Source organism: Dromiciops gliroides, chromosome 6 (genome assembly GCF_019393635.1).
Source record: "Dromiciops gliroides isolate mDroGli1 chromosome 6, mDroGli1.pri, whole genome shotgun sequence".
Taxonomy (NCBI): domain Eukaryota; kingdom Metazoa; phylum Chordata; class Mammalia; order Microbiotheria; family Microbiotheriidae; genus Dromiciops; species Dromiciops gliroides.
The window spans coordinates 57473988-57491360 of record NC_057866.1 but is presented as its reverse complement, the minus strand read 5'-3'; the positions used below and the strand labels follow the sequence as shown (position 1 = coordinate 57491360).

At 36.2% G+C, this 17373-nt stretch overlaps 1 protein-coding gene across 1 annotated transcript in view; it reads right to left on the bottom strand.

The window, feature by feature from the left end:
• Positions 1 to 17373, bottom strand: part of ARAP2 (ArfGAP with RhoGAP domain, ankyrin repeat and PH domain 2) — a 234808-nt gene that overhangs the window by 89906 nt on the left and 127529 nt on the right. Inside the window, 5 exon segments of the mRNA XM_043971650.1 lie at positions 11574 to 11708; positions 12316 to 12403; positions 12405 to 12445; positions 12448 to 12490; positions 15388 to 15570. Coding sequence (XP_043827585.1) covers positions 11574 to 11708; positions 12316 to 12403; positions 12405 to 12445; positions 12448 to 12490; positions 15388 to 15570 — 490 coding nt within the window.

Sequence of the window (17373 nt, the reverse complement as noted above, 5' to 3'; positions counted from 1 at the left end):
CTGTCCTTTGTGCATATGTATGAGTGTGTGTGTTTGTTCATTTTTATATGTACTAAAAATAAATAAATGAATGAATTTATATGTACTTATTGCCTCCTATTAGGATATAAGATCATTGAAAGTAGTGATTGTTTCCTTGTTTATACTTATATTTTCAAGCCTCACATAGTTTCTAACACATAAAAGTTACATGGAACAATATTTTGTTGACTGATGGAATGTCCCAATACCAACGTATCTGTTCATTTTGGGCATAATGAAATGTTTCAAATGAATTCAAGTCAAGGTTCACCATGTTAGACATAACAGGAAAAAAAAAAAGTGCTTAAGACTGCACTGAACCGACTAGAGCACAACTGCAGAAACTAAAAGACCTCCTAGTCCCCTTTTCCACCAACAAAGTCAACAAGGGACCACTCTACAACTGACCAAGTACCAGGAAACTATTTGCCAACAGAAAAACAAATTTGAGGAAACTCATCCCCCAGAAAACCCTTTTTTGGCACAATGCCTGACAGAAAAACCCATTATGCATCAAATTGGGGGTAAAATACACTGCAAATAATGGAAATATATCAATTAGGATGGAGAGTTATCTGACTACCTGGCCTCTAATGTCCCTTCTAGCACTAAGACTGTGACCCTCCAATAGGCTTGCATATTATGGGTAGATGGAGCACCATTTCTTTTGCATTTATACCTTACCTACATATAATGAATACGGGTTACATTTATTTTTAATTTTTAAGTACCTAAGCATTAAAATAACCCATGAGATTAGTATCTTGTATGTACGACTTTTTTATTCAAAACCCATTAAAATATAAACTCATATTTCAAAGACTTCATTTTTCTGGAAAAAAATGCCAAGAAACTACTGGTGAATTTGAAAAAAAAAATGTACCAAATTTTTGTACAAAGTCTTGGATGTGAGATATGGTTCTACAGCTGTCCATGCTAACTTGGGTAAATAATGTAATCCAGTTAAGTCTTTATTTCCTCATTTTGCATAAATGACTAAAGTACCAAATTATTGGGATATTTTGAGGATCAAAAATAATGTATATCAAGTCCTCTGTGAATAATAAAGTCTATATAAATGCCAGTAACTTTTTTTGTATTTCAGCTCAAATATAGTTTAAGTTACAAAACATGAAATAATTGAAGCACACAAATTATCCTCAAAATTTACTGAATACTAAGAATATGGATCTAAAAGAAAAAGTAGTTTCCCCTTCGAAATCACAGCCTTCTTGTAGTGAATGGTGTGGTGTCGCTCAGTGAAACTATGAGGTATGCCAGCTGTGCTGGACAAGACTGAAAGAAGAGTTCTAATAAAGGATGAGAAGGAAATGGTAATTCACTCATTATCTTTGCCAAGAAAACTCCATGTACCAGAAGGCCCTCGGTGTGCCACGGTCTATAGGGTCAGACATGACTGAACAACTAGTAACTTGGGAAAGAGTAAAATAGATTAAGTTTTATCCCATTTAAAAATATTACATTGTGGCAATAGAGCTTAAAACCAGGTTGAAACTACATGCACACAGCTTGGAGGAGCTTTCAAATGTTGAAAACTTTGCTAGCAATTTGAAAGGCAGCTACAAACTCTTTGAAGAACACATGAATTTAAGCTTCAGACAATTTTAAAAAAACAACAATCATTTTGCTGCTGTATGACTTCATAAGGGAGAAGGTCCTATGGCCCATTACACATCTTCTAAGGAAAAAAGCCTCACATGCTTCATTCTCAAATCCTTTATGATAATTAATTCTTCTATAAATCTGAAGCTCCATGGTAGAATACTCTCCACCATGATAGGATGTTAAAAAAACAAAACACTTTCTGGAAACCTTAGACATAGTTGTGGCAGTGATATTATTTTATACATAACAGCCTTCAGAAGACATTACACTAGTTGAAACCAATGTTGTAAACACTTGGCTCATATACCAAGCATGATGGCAAACTATAAAGATAAACATAGCCCACACATTGCAAAGAATTCTCTTTCCAGAAACCTGGTTTAAGGAAGAAATGGTTTCTGTTCGGCTACATAGTGAGTGTTTGCACCACGTGACAGCTCAATTTTATTGAACCCTGCCAAGACAACTAGTTTATTGAGGTAAACATTCCATGCTCATTCAGTGCTGCTGCTGATGTACTGGGAGGCCATGGCCATGATGACAATGGTGAAGATGAAGAAAAACATTTATATGGTGTTTCTTTTATACACATTATCTCCTCTGATCTTCCCAACAACAAGGTGAGGTAGGTGTTATTAGTACTTCGATTTTGATGATGATTAAACTAATGCTTAGAGATTCAATGAGTAGTCCTGGGACACACAGCTAGTTAGTGTGTGAGGAAGAATTCAAAACCATTATTTACCAACCTCTTCCACACACAGCCCTTTTATCTCAAAATAAGTTCATTTGGAATGAAAAGGGAAAAAGGAAGGGAGGGGAGGGATACATAGAGGAAAGAAAGGAGTAAAGGAGGAAGGAATGAAAGGGAAGAGGGAAGGAAGAAAAGGAAGGGAAAGAGAAAGGAAGGAAGGAAAGGAAGGGAGGGAGGGAGGCATAAAAGAATTGAAGTCAAGATACTTAAAGGACAAGGGGAAAAACCTTTTTAAAGCGCTAACAATATATTTTGATTCTGCTTTGTTGATTTTAAATTCGGCAAAATTCACTAGCTTATAACCATATTCATAGGTACTTAAGGGGCATAAATGAGGCAATATAGCTTTCTAAAAACCACTAATATTCATTCTATCATCTGTTCCTTCTATAGCAAGAGAATTTAGTTCAATTTTTAAAAATGTTCTCATGGATTTAACAATACCTACCCTCTGTTTTATTCCCTCAAGTATTCTAATTATGCTTTTTTAATTAATAGAAGAAAAGTTCCAATTTGGCAGCCTGGGGTAGTTAAAGGAACAATGAAGGGGGGGGCGCTATTCAGTTCAAACACTAACTGTATAACACTGAATTTTCTGAAAATTGGTTTTATCATCTATAAAATAAAGGGGTTGTATTGTGTGATCCCTAAAGCTGCTTCTGGTTCTAACTTTCTAAGAACAAATTATCCAAATCAAAGCAATTTAAAACACATTAAGCTACTTACTTCATTGGTTTTAAAGGAAAATATTCACTTTAAAGAAAGTAAATTATATGACAAACTAATAAAATTCAAAAATTAAGCAAATGTTTGTTTCTTAGTTAAGCACTATTCTATAGAGCAGCTGAGGAAATAAATAAAACACTCGTGATGCTTATACTCTCACTGGAGGATAATGCATGTATATAGTTATCTATATGACAGTAAGTACATTAGAGAAGTATAAAACCAAGCACTCACTGTAGTCTGAGGGCAAAGATTAGCAAAGGAAACATTTGAGATAGGATTATAGGATGGCTACCTTCCACAGGTAAAGAGGAAAACAGGCTAGTCCCGAGCAAAGAGACCAGAGGCAGAAAAATACATATCATGACAAGGAAATACAGAATGACTCAGTGTGTGGAAGGGGAACAACATAAGGTAAACATAAAAAAGTAGACTCATGTCAGACTGTGGAGCACATTAAAAAGGAGGCAAAGGAACTCTCATGGGGGTCAAGAAAAAAGGAGAAAAAGTAGTGATTAGAAAGATAGACTTGAGAAAAAAGGAATGTAAGGTGTCTCTGCAGCCCAAGCAAATAGACAATTTTCAGTTACAGGAAGTGGCCAACAGTATTTTGATACTGCAAAGAGGTGAAGAGGAAAGATGACTGAAAAAAAAAGCCAAACTTTTATAATGATTAAGTCACAGACAATCTTTGAGATATCAGTTCCCATATGATGCTGGGAGCACAAAGAGAAGCCATCTAAAAGGAAGAAAGAAGATAGTGGTAAGGAAGCAGAAGCATGCATATACACATCTTTTTTAGGAAGGGAAAAGAGAAACTGGAAAGTGGGTAGATAAACCAACAGTCAAGGAACATCTTTCCTTTTGGAAATAGAATAACATAATCTGGTTTAAAGGTAGATACAGAGCTGGCAGAGAAATAAAGATAAAAGTTAAAACTAACACTAAAGGGGACAGCTAGATGGTGCAGAGGATAAAGCAAAGGCCCTGGATTCAGGAGGACCTGAGTTCAAATGCGGCCTCAGACACTTGACACTTATTAGCTGTGTGACTCTGGGCAGTCACTTACCCTCATTACCCCACAAAAACAAAAACAAAAACAAAAACAAAAACAAACAAAAACCCTAACACTAAAAATCAAGAAATCCAAACACACAGGGTGATAAGGTTTCCCAAAAATCTTGCACAGCTTAAAGCTTAAATGGCTCATATTTCTTATGTTGTACTCAATAAAAATGCATTTCAATAAAACATACACAATTAACTTTGTTCTGTTGTTTAGACTTGGTATTTCATAAAACATATCTTAAACCTCTTCAACTAAACCAAGAATTCACCTCTGAGGTACATTTTAATGTTATAAAATCTAATGGTGTGATCTTTAACATCATGGAATTCTTATGCATGTTAAGCAACTGATGTGGAGAACATTCACGCCCTAAAATTTTTCCCCTATGTATATTCAGTAGGAATTGAGGAGACTTCCTACAAGCCTGAGTATCTTCTTTGTAAATGCCTGATTGTTCAATTTCCTGTTATGTAATTTATAAATTATGTACCTCCCTTAGTTCCTTCCCCTTCTATCCCTTCCCTATGGTCATATTCTTCTGGTTTTAGAAGAGATATAAAAAGGGACAATTAGGTTAAGAAAAAACAAATCAATCAACTTTATCATCAGTTAGCAGCCTTTCTGGCACGCTGAGTATGGGATACCACTAAAATTACTGAGGAAAATGTAAAGCCTTAAAAAATGGTCTGCAAAAGGCATGGGAGAACTTGAGTGCAAACTTTTTAAAAAGTATTTTGATAAATGTATTTCAATATAATTAGTTTCTTTTGAGTTTAATATGTCATTAAATATTATACTGAACACTAGCAGCATTATATTTTATATGGTTAATAAAATCCTCTCTAACATATTTTAAGAACATGATTCCGAGGGGGGTCCATAGGCTTACTGAGCTGCACAAAGGGGTCTACAATACCAACAAGGTTAAGGACCTTAGTACTTAAAGGAACAATTTCACATTCTAAGTCTTCTATCTTAGTAGAGCATAAGATTACTCTGAAAGAGAAGACTCTACTCTGAAAGAGAAGAAGAGCTCTTCAAGCCATGCATGAGAATTACTCTCATTATTTTATAGTCATCTCTTATAAGGTAACAAAAGCCAAGATGTTTTCTAGAAAATTTATAGTTCATTAAAACTATTCAACTGAGGCAGCTAGGTGGAGCAGTGGATAAAGCACCGGCCCTGGATTCAGGAGTACCTGAGTTCAAATCTGGCTTCAGACACTTGACACTTACTGGCTGTGTGACCCTGGGAAAGTCACTTAACCCTCACTGCCCCACAAAAATCAAAAAACAAAAAACAAACAAAAAAACTATTCAATTCAACCCCATTTATGTCTTAGGCTCTTTCGCAAAGATTTCACAATTATTACCAAGTCCAGATAGAGTCTTCCTTAAATTAATCAACCTCATTTAGGAAAGATATTTTATGAGGCCCATCTATGTATAATTACTTATTTCAGCTGATTATTGGTTGTCTACAATTGGATATCTCAACATCTTAAAAACCTTAAATTTTAGTCATTTTCCCAACCAATGGAAACAATTCTACTTCTCATCAGAATCACTGTAACCACTTCTCTCCCTTTCCAGATCTCTAACTTTGAAGGTGTCTTGTGTGCATCTGTCTTATCCCACTGATTTAACATCTGAAATGATACAGGAATATGAGGTCGACTCACCTCCATTTAATCTTTTTTTTTTCTTTTGGACTTTAGGGATAAGATCTCAAGTTTAAATTTGTTTTTAGGAATTGCTTTATTAGATTGTTTCTTGCTGTCCTGATTCTGCCATTCATGCAAACCCCCCACTAGTCCTCTGTATATGAGGAAGCCACTTATCAGCATTATATAGCACTACACTGGATGCTGACCAATGAGGCAGTTAGGTGGCTCAGTAGATAGAGCACTAGGTGTGAAGTCAAGAAGAACTGAGTTCAAATCTGGCCTCAAATGCTTAACTAGCTGTGTGACTCTGCACAAGTCATTTAACCTGTTTGCCTTAATTCTCTAGGAAAGAATATGCAAAGCACTCCAGTATCTTTGCCAAGAAAACCTCAGGGACAGTATAGTCCTTGGGTGTCATGCAGAGTCAGACCAATATGAATACAAGATTCTGTGACAGAATTAAAAAAAATAATAAATTAGACAGTGACCTGCCCTTAAAGATGTACAATTTAGAAAAGATGATCAATTTATTAAATATTTTGTTGTTCTTTCACGGCTGGCTCTTCATGACCCCATTTGGGGTTTTCTTGGCAAAGAAAACCAGTGTGGTTTGCCATTTTCTTCTCTAGTTCATTTTACAGAAACAGAGGTTAAGTGACTTGCCCAGGGTCACACAGCTACTAAGTGTCTGAAGCTGGATTTGAACCCAGGAAGATGAATCTTCCTGACTCCAGGACTGACACTCTATCCACTGCACCACCTAGCAGCCCCCCATATACATAAACAGCTTTCATACAAAATATGATTTATGCATAGAAGAGATATAAAATGCTACTAAGAATCTGGGAAAAGGAGAAATCCCATTCTGCTTAAGGGAATCCAGAAAATGTTTATGGATTAGATAGCATTTCAGTGGAATAATGAAGAATAAAGAGGCAGGGGAAGAAAGAGAAGATATGTGCACTATAGAGGACAGTTCATGAGGAGGTACAGAGGTAAGAAAGGGCAGGATAAATGTGAAGGATTAGTCTAGCTTGACTAAGCACAGAGTACTGAAAGAGAAAAGTAGCATTGAAAAGTAGAATGGAGCCCGATTATGGAGAACTTGGCATGGAGTCATGTTATAAAGAGCTGTGAAGATCAGCCTATGTGGTTTGTACTTTGCTCAGTAGAGAATTATAAGTACTGAGGTGATCAATATGGTAAATTAGGAAGACAAGTCTGGCAGCAGAGTAAGGAATGCATTAAAGTAGGGAGAGCCTGTAGGAAGGGAGATTGGTGAGGAGATGATGGTGATAGTCTAAGTAAGAAGAAATCAAGCACTATGTAGTGCAATAGCAATGGAATAAATCAAAGGATTACAGGATGAAATGCTAGAAGGAACCTAGTTCATTTTTGAAGAAAAAGGAGTTGTAGAGAGCTAAGTAACTGTCTAAGGTCATGTAACTAATAAAGAAAAAAAAACAACTTAAGATTCAAATATGGATCCTCTTACTAACAATCCAGTTCTTTCTATGCAGCTTCTATCTGAAAAGAAGGAGAAAGCAGTAAAAGACACTCTATAGGTAAAAGAGACAGCACTTGGTGACTTGAGAGCAAAAAGAAGGAAAACTTATGACCATGATGACTAGGTGAATGGTGAAACCACTTAAAAAATTAACAAAAACAAGGAACAAAAGAGGAAAGAACAGATTTGGGGAGAAAGCCATGCTTGCTTCTGGATAATGTATAAGAGTGAATGATTGGGGGCAGCTAGGTGGTGTGGTGGATAGAGCACTGGCCTTGGAGTCAGGAGGCCCTGAGTTCAAATTCAGCCTCAGACATTTGACACTTACTAGCTGTGTGACCCTGGGCAAGTCACTTAAACCTCATTGCCCTGCCCCCCCCAAAAAAAAAAGCATGAATGATCATTTCTTTCTATGAAATCAATACCTTTATTACCAAAATAAAAGCCTATAACTTAAATAATAAGTTCCTAAAATATACCCCCCAAAAAGAAAAATCTGAAACAAATGCGAGAAGAGCTCTGTTCCAAAAAGGAATCAGCAACCTAAACAGGATGTGAGTAAGTACCCTGAGAGTCTCTCAGAGCTACTTTAATTTCTATCAAAAGTGTTCGTGTGTCAAAAAGCTTGGCTGTGAGCTCCTCTCCTGCTCAGGGAAATATATGCCAGCTCCAGCTGCCCTGTGAAGCTTGGCATCTTTCACTGAGCCAGCGTGTGTCAAGACTCCAATACAGCCTTTCAATAAAATAACTAGATAGCTCAGCTTATCCTAAATGGGCTGTCCTCAAGCTGGTACATGTGGTGACACGGGCAGGGTTTCGGTTCGGAGCATGATGCTGACAAAGAACAAGCTAGAAGACAGAGACTTGAGACATGGACAGCGCCCCTTGCCCCATTCTCTCCTTGGTTCCCATGCCTTTTTCCCCCCTTTGATAAAAGACAGGTAGCCAAAAATGCCAGCTGACTCTTTCTACGTAGCTCTCCTGCTCTCCACTTCCCTGCGGTGAACTTCACCCACCCGTGGAGAAGTTAATTGCAAACATCTTTTCCTACCAACTGATACTTTCAGGGAAATTTAACGACTGACCCAAACTGGGTTTTTAATTGACATTTTTCTTCCACTTGCTTCTCTGTGCAAATATATTAAGATATATTTGAATAGTTCCAAACTAGTATTTTTCCCCAAATTCCACAACTTGATCATAAGGTCCCCAAGTCAGCATCACATATTTCTTTATATCCTCCACAGGACAATACATATCAGGTAAGAAATAAATACTTGCTAACTGAAAAAAAATATATAAATCTTTGAATCCTTCTTCTTTGTATAATGAACTCATGATTCTCCAAGTCTAATTTATTTTTCCAGAATGTGGTCTTTTTTCTTTTCTCCACCCATACGTGATCCATCTTACTCCACTCCACAATCACCTTTTTCCTAGATGACAGGTTCTTAGTAAGTCTCCCTGACTCCTGCCTCCACCTAGCACAAAGGCCATCACCACTTCCTCAAACAACATTTCCCTGTTACTGAGCTACATAAGAAATTACCATAGTTTTTACTGGTCTCCACTGTCAATTCTGAAATGCTAATAACCCTATTAATCAATATTCTTCAACTGCCAAATTCAGTAAAATCCAATAATGTTTTCTCCCCAGATTTCCCCCCTCACTACTCTCTTCTTTTTGACTTCAATCACACTTTGCTCTCATGATTCCCCCGCAAAACTGGAGGAAGGCAGGTGACCTGGAGTCAGAAAGAACTAAATTCAAATCTGGCCTCAGACACTTACTAATTATGTGATTCTGACCAAGTCATTTAACCTCTGTTTGCCTCAGTTTCCAAAACTGTAACATGGGGATTAAAAGAACACCTACCTAACAAGGTTGTTGTAAGAACAGAATAGGATAATATTTGTAAAGTGCTTATCTCAGTGCTTGGTACTTAGGTTGTAAAGGCCTTGAAGGCAGGAGCTATCTTTTTATTAACTGCATCTCCAGCACTTAACACAGTGCTTGGCAAATCACAGGCGCTTCATGTTTATTGGACTGGTACATGACAGGCGCTATATAAATGCTTATTCTCTTCTCTGTCTCACTAACTCCTTCACAGGTTAATAAATTCCTCATTTCAATAAAACAAACACTAAGTGTATACTGTGTAAAAGGACATATGGGTAGGTCCTTGGGATGAAAAGACCATCAGTGCCCTTCAAAGAGCATCTGTTCTATGCGGGGCAATGGGGGTTAAGTGACTTGCCCAGGGTCACACAGCTAGTAAGTGTCAAATATCTGAGGCCGGATTTGAACTCAGGTCCTCCTGAATCCAGGGCTGGCGCTTTATCCACTGCGCCACCTAGCTGCCCCAAAGAGCATCTGTTCTAACAGTGGAGACAAAGTACACAGAAATAAGAAGATACAGACAGGGATGTGTCTAGATCTGTGATTCAACTGGCATGGCCAATGCCTAGGTGAATAAACTCCCCTTATTGACAAAGGTTAGCACCTTCTGAGAGGTTCCTGGAGCACTCAAAGATTAAGTAACTTACTCGGGTATATGTCAGAGGGAAGACCTAAACTCACAGCTTCCAAGTTCCAAATCCAGCTCCCTCTTCACTATATCACACTACCTCTCAGGGTGTTCACAGAAAGAGGAACCTCAGGGGAATCATGAAGGGAGCCAGGGATTCCAAGTGTTGGAGGTGAAGAGGATACGCTTTGTAGGAATGGGGGACCAGTACAAAGCCACAGATGTGGAAGAGGGAAATCTGTATGGGGAAAAAGCAAGAGGGTATGAGTGTGAGATGGGGAATATGTCCAACGAGACTGGAAAGGTAGGATGGGGGCATATTATAAAGAGCTATAAAGAGAAAATGGAGAAGGGTTGTATTTGATAACTAGAGTACATCAAAATCCCTGAAAGGTACTGACTGGAGTGTTGGAAGGATGACAAAGCTGGATCTGCCCTTTTAGGAAAATCCCTTTGGAGCTGTGTGGAGAATAGACTGGAATGTGGAGAGTCTTGGGGCAGGAAAATCAATTAAGAGGCTAGTTCAATTATTGAAATAGGTTGATGGCAGTGGGAGTGGAGAAAAGGGGAGGTATAGGAGAGACAATGGTAATAATTCTAATAGCTAACACTTATATAGTGCTTACCACGTAGTAGGCATTGGGTTAAGCACTTTCCAATCTCATTGGAGATGCTGTGGCAATAACAACAAGATCCAGAAGCTAATTTTGTGAACTGGGGGCGTGGGAGTGAGTAGTGGACAGCACCAAATTTATAAACCTGGGTATCTGGAAGGATGGTGGTGTCCTTGACAGAAACTGGGAAGTTTAGAAGAGGAATGGCCTGGAAAATATGACAACATATGTCTTGATTATGTTAAGTCTGGAAATGTCTGATAGGACGCTCACTTCAAACTTGCCAACAGGCAACAAGCAACATGAGAAGGGAATTCAAAGTCAATCATCCAGAAAACATTTCTTAAGTGGTTATTATGTGCTAGGTGTTGAGGCTCCATAGAAAGGCAAAAACAGCCACTACCTATGAGTAGCCTGCATTTTAATGGGAAAAAACATGGGAACATAAATGTACATCAACAGTAACAGAGGAAAAGGTTAAGAAGACTGGAAAATATAGAAAGGGGTTAGATTATGAAGAGGTTTGAAAGGCAAGGGATTTTAATATGACTCCCAGACTTTGAAATTTAATGTCATCTTGGTGTGGTGCTCGCTCTCTCGCATGTGCGCTCTCTCTCTCTCTCTCTCTCTCTCTCTCTCTCTCTCTCTCTCTCACACACACACACACACACACACGACTTCTAAAACTGAAAACTAAGAGCAATCAAAGGAAAGAAACAAGAAAGGAGATAAGTATTTATATAGTGCCTACTATTTGCCAGGTACCACTGTGCCGAGACTTTACAAATATTATCTCACTTTATTCCTACAACAACCCTGGGAAATTGGTGCTACTATTAGCCCCACTTCCCAGTTAAATGAACTTAAGCAGGCAGAGAGATTAAGTGATTTGGTCAAGGTCACATAGTGATTAAGTGTCTAAGGCTGGATGTGAACTCAGGTCTTCCTGACTGTAGGCTCACCTCACCACCCAGTGGTCGAAATCTAAACAGTCATTTTGCAAATAAAATGTCAAGTGTAATTAAATACATAGTATATTATTAGAGGAGAAGAAAAGATACCTTCAATCATTTTTTTCTCTGTAGACAGCTTAGCAGCCACAGATGGAACTTGATACAAAAAGTCACAGAGAAAAGTGGAATGTGAAGATTCTTGAGGTAATCCACTTTCCAAATGAATGTCATGCTTGGGGAAATCTATCAAGAAAAAGAAGAAAAAAAAATGTCCTTTTTATGTTCAAGAAGTACAAAGAAAATGTAAAGATTTCATAAATAGCATATAATATTTGTTTTAAAAAATATGTTAGACTGTGTGCTGTTTGCAAGTACTCAGGTCATATTCCAATTAAAATCTAATTTGATGTTGATTCAAAAATTTTTCTGTTAGATTAACGGTTTTTATATTAAAGTTCAACAATCATGGTAATAAGTAATTTTACTTCTTGAACTTTTCTCTAAAATGAAAGAACTTCTTTGGGAGTTCTCAAAATCAACACCAGTGAGAATGAGTAACTTTACCTGTTAACAGTAGGTCACTACCTTGGCCATTCCTTAAAACTCTTTCTCCAAATTACACGAATCAATAATAAACATTTATAAAACTCACTATGCCAGGCACTGAGCTGAGCTGAGCATATAAAAGAGGCAAAAGACAGTACCTGCCCTCAAGGACCTTACAATCTAATGGATATTAATAGCATATTCTAATTTAATTTTATATTAAATTATATATACAAAGAACTAAAGATATGAGGAAAATTGAAACATTTGGGAAAATAATTGAAAAATGCTGAGATAAATTTACCTGAGAATTTATTGTGATAGAGAAATTCCATTTGTAGACTTTGTCCAGCTTTCTTAGCTAGTAAGTAAGGGGTACTGTAAACAGGATGCTCCAGTTGCACACATTACATCAGCTCCACTAAACAATATGTCATTGTTTCAAGAACATCTGGTTTAACTACTGCAGCACACAAGGCCTGATGAATATTAAATATTTAAATGTATATACATATTAGAGCATTTTAGACACATCATATAAAACCTAATAATGCAACTGTTTTTAATCCCAAATGCAACAAGCTGCTTGTTTCTTAATAATGGCTGTGTGCTTAATTATCAATAAATTAAGAGATACTAAAATATGATGTCTGTAAGGCCCAGTGACAAAAGGCATTCTTTTCCCATATAAATTATAATGTGCAAAAAAGAACTACTGTTAGATTTCAATTAATAACTCTCTACCTCAAAAATCACAATGTTTAAATAAAAAATAATCCCCCAAATATAATTACTTGAAAAGTTTTTTCTTCCAAAATATGCATATGATTGATGCTCTAAGGCTTGAAAACATTTTAAGTAGAAAAAGGATATAATTCTATATAGAGTGGATCAAGGAAGGCCTAAATTAATTGACCTCCTTTCTTTTCCCTAGGTTATTATTGTAGCCTTCTTTCCACTGTTATGGTGAAAATGAACAGCATTACCTCTAAAACTTTTGCAAAACACCAGTTTAAACAGAGATAGCAGCCTGTTTCACAGTCTGCTCCTGTTTGAATTATATCATCATTGGAAAGTTAGCCTTAAAGGACATTGCCTAAGACACAAGTTGGAGAGGAAATTTCAAATTTCCCTTTTTTAAACTGACTATATGGGTACAAAACAGTAAATAATGGAATAAAGACAGAAAAGACAAAAATGAATGGCATCACCATAGAAATAAGAATAGAGTGAATTATACAATGACAAAGAATGATGATGTAGAAGCAAGAATGTCAAAAAGGGTTCAGAGCACTATTGTACATATACTATAAAAATAAGCATCTAATAAAAGGTGAACTGTAATTGATAATTAATTTCCATATGTTATAAAAAACTGTTATTCCCACAATACAATTCACTTCATGTTAGCTTTATAACATGATACATGAATCTCATATTTCCAATGGCAAATAATAAACTAAACAAATTGCAAATTAATCAATGAGAACTTTAGGAGTTACCTGATAATTGAACACAATTGACAAATGAATTTAGCTTTTTATATACTTGGCATATAATGACTTCTACTTTTACACGCAAAAAAAAAACCCAAAACAATGAAACAACAAACAAAAAAGCCAACAACCAAAACCCTGAAGAACAGTCCATTTGTTTATGGACTTGTTAATTCTTTAGTCATTTTCTTTATCTGGTATTTATGCTTGGAACTATTATAAGTTTAAGGTTTGTCATGTAGCTTTATTATACAGGTTTTTAAGGCACTACTTTTTTACAAGGCCTAAGGCAAAAGGCAGTTAAAAAAGTAGTAATTTATTTTTCATATGTTATATATTTATACATATAAATAAATTTATTTTTCATATATCTAGTATTCCTAGTCCTGACAGACTGGTAAGATAAATATAATATGATTCTGGTATTTATTATTTATACTCAAAATTCCTTAATAAACAGTAAGAATTTAATGGTTAAAAATTAAATTGATGGAATTTAAAACTATAAAAACGCTAGTTTTTCCAAATAACTAAGTAGCTAAAAGTAGTGGTGGGTGGATTAATTAACCTTAGATTGCTACAAGTACATCTCTGGCCTGAAAATGTGTGAATTTTTTAAAGAATCTAAAATATGCAGAACATCTTGAGAAATATTAGATTCCCTGAGATTCTGAGATAGTGTACCCAGCATGATCAAAATAAATTTTTAACCACCCAAAATATAATCTTCATGGATAGTAAACCTCCTTTGACATATGAAGAGAGGAAAAAATAGCATCAACAACAAAAATATGCATGTGGTGCTAGGGAAAAGCTGGGCAGTCCCTGGAGACAGCTAATTGGAGCTTCCTCCAAATACTTTTCAAGCGCCTTAGAGTGAATCTTTCCATGGGGAGAAAAGGGAGGGTCCTTATCTGTCTCAAATTAAAAAAAAAAATACATACATACACACACACACACACACACACACACATATACACACACAAATCCCATATTTTTAGATGGAAAGGAGTATTGATGAAAATGTGATAAAATGGATGGAACAGAGTGCCAATGAAAATAAGATAAAATGCAAATGTTAAAATGGGCAATTCTACCTAAACATATTAGACAGCTGTTAACAACTGGAATGACGCCACCTGCTGGAGACATACTGTAGAAAAGCTCGCCATGAGGTGAAGGTCTTTGAGGGCATGACCATGAGTCTTTTCTTTGGCTTCAGGAAGTGACGTTTGCTTGTGGGAGCAAGAAGGGGGAGCCTGGTGCTCTGACTGGGGTTCTCTTTCCTGTGGACTCTGGCGGAGAGCAGAGCTAGAAATGCGCTCTCCCTTTAATAGATAGATGAATGTAGGCCTTTCTCTTTCTCTTTACCAAATTCTTATTGTCCTTAATAAACGCTTAGAAGTGTAACTCTTGCTAAAGCTTATAATTTATTGGCGACCACTTATTAGATATTTTAGACAGACTAGCTAGAATTTTAGCCTTAACAGCTGGATGGCACAGTCGATAGAGTGTCAAGCCTGGAGTCAGGATGACTCATCTTGGTGACCTCAAATCTGATCTCAGACTAGCTGTGTGGCCCTGGGCAAGTCACTTAACCCTATTTGTCTCAGTTTCCTCCAGTATCACTGCCAAGAAAACCCCAAATGGGGTCATAAAGAGTTGAACAGTTATATTGTTATAAAGAACAGTTCATTCCCTATAATGCTGAATAAAGTAAGTACCACTATACTTGGTTATTTCATCAGAAAATCACATAATAAAATTAAATTCATAGTTATACCCCCAAGATACAGTCATAAATTATTTCCTTTCCTTTACCACTGACACATCTGTAAAGGGAAATTTGAAAGATATCTTCCCAATTACCATTATCATACCTTATTTAATTCTTCTTTGGTAAGAAAGGCTAAAAAGGTTTTTCTGAATCGTCCTTCTTTATATTTCTGAGTAATAAAAAGTTTTCTTTCTTCTACTGGAGCATCTATGTGCAATTCTTTATCTTTTTGAAGGTTTCCAGCCCAAAAGTCATTTGCCCTTTGGTTTCCAATGACAATAAAAAGCTGAAAGAAAAAATATTAGACATACAGAAATGTGATCACAAAAAATATAGTTTTCAGAATTTAGTTTTGCTATAGGGGTCAGGGAACTGCATCAGTTTTTGTTTTTGGTGGACTGAGAAGAAAGAAAACTATGAGATGAGAAAAAACAAACGAGAATTAAAAAACCAGTTTACTACCTAAAATGAGTGCTAAAACATGTAAACATTCACCCTCTTGTCGCATAATATAGGACTGTTAAAGGCAGGTCATTCAATTTTAAGTACAGCATGATTGTTTCCCATATTGTTTTAAAGAAAAAAACACTATTATTATTATTGTTGTTGTTGTTTGTTGCTGTTGTTCTTGTTGTTATTATTATTGTTTACTATATCATAATATTCATAATTTAATGATCATGGCAAATATAACTTTTCTTCTTATTTATGTACCTGGGAATTAATGAAATCTAATTGTGGTATTAAAAAAATGGCCTTTGAGTACAGTAGTAATAATGAAATAAATGTTGCTGAATATCTGTAGCTAAGGAACACACAGTAGGCTCTATGGAAGGAAAAAAACAATTATTTTCCATCTGAGGAAAGACAATATAGGCCAAAAAATTGAAAGATCAACCAATAAGAGCTGGAGGAAGAGGAGAAAATGAGTAGTTATTGGTGACTGCTGGCAAGAGTTGACATTGGAGAAGCTTTGGAAAAACAGGCACACAAACAATTGAAACTCTTAACAATCCAAATAGTCTGCAATTAGGGATTTTGCTTTAAAAAATTAAATTCCAATGTCCATATTCTTTGACTTAAATATCTGGTTACTAGGCAAGCCTATTCCATACATAAGTCAAAGACAAAAAGTTTCTATATACACCAAATTATTTATAGAAGCACTTTTTGTTGTAGCAAATCAGTGGTTCATAGTGGATGCCCATGGATTGGGGAATGGCTATTCATAACCATATGAGGATCAACTTAAAGAACTGGGAAGGTTAAACCTTGAAAAGAGAAGACTTGTGGGGGATAAAAGATATCTATATTATTAAAGATTGTCAACTGGAAGAGAAATTAGACTTGTACCATTTGGCACCAAAGGGCAAAACTATGGGTAGAAGTTGTAGAGAGAAGAATTTAAGCTTGATATAAGGAGAAACTCCTTAATAATTAAAGATAACCCAAAGTGGGATGGTCTGCCTCAAGAGGCAGTGGGCTGTCCCTCACTGAAGGTCTATAAAGCAAACACTGGATGATTCTTGGGTATATTGTTGAGATTACCTTTTACTACAGGCTGGGACTATGAACCAGTAAGGTGCTTTCGGGTGGTGAAATTCCTGTGAAGAGCAAAATACTAGACTTTGTTCTATAAGAAAACTAATTTTAGCTTCTCATTTTGTTATTTATGTTCTTGCCAATTCTTAAATGTATCCACAATTCAGGGATTTTTTGCCCCCTTTAATCCAATTCAAAGAGAAAGCAAGTCAACCTGGGCCAATGGAAGAATGCTCAATCAAAGTCCAAGAAACTGGGTTTGAACCCAAGTTCTACCTTGTTCTTGTGGTAGAACAGGGTGTATCACCTTGGAAAACTCACTGAAGGACTCTGGACCTGTTTCTTCATATAAAATGAAGAGGTTGAAATAGATAGTAGGGTTAGAACTAGGGTTTCTAAGGCCCTTTCCAGCACTATTCATGATTATATTTACTATAAAAATATTTAATGCTACAGAAGGTTTTTTTAGAAAAATATGTATTTGTATATATGTGTATTGATATATGCTGTCATTTTTATATTACAATAATTATAATAGCTTCTATCA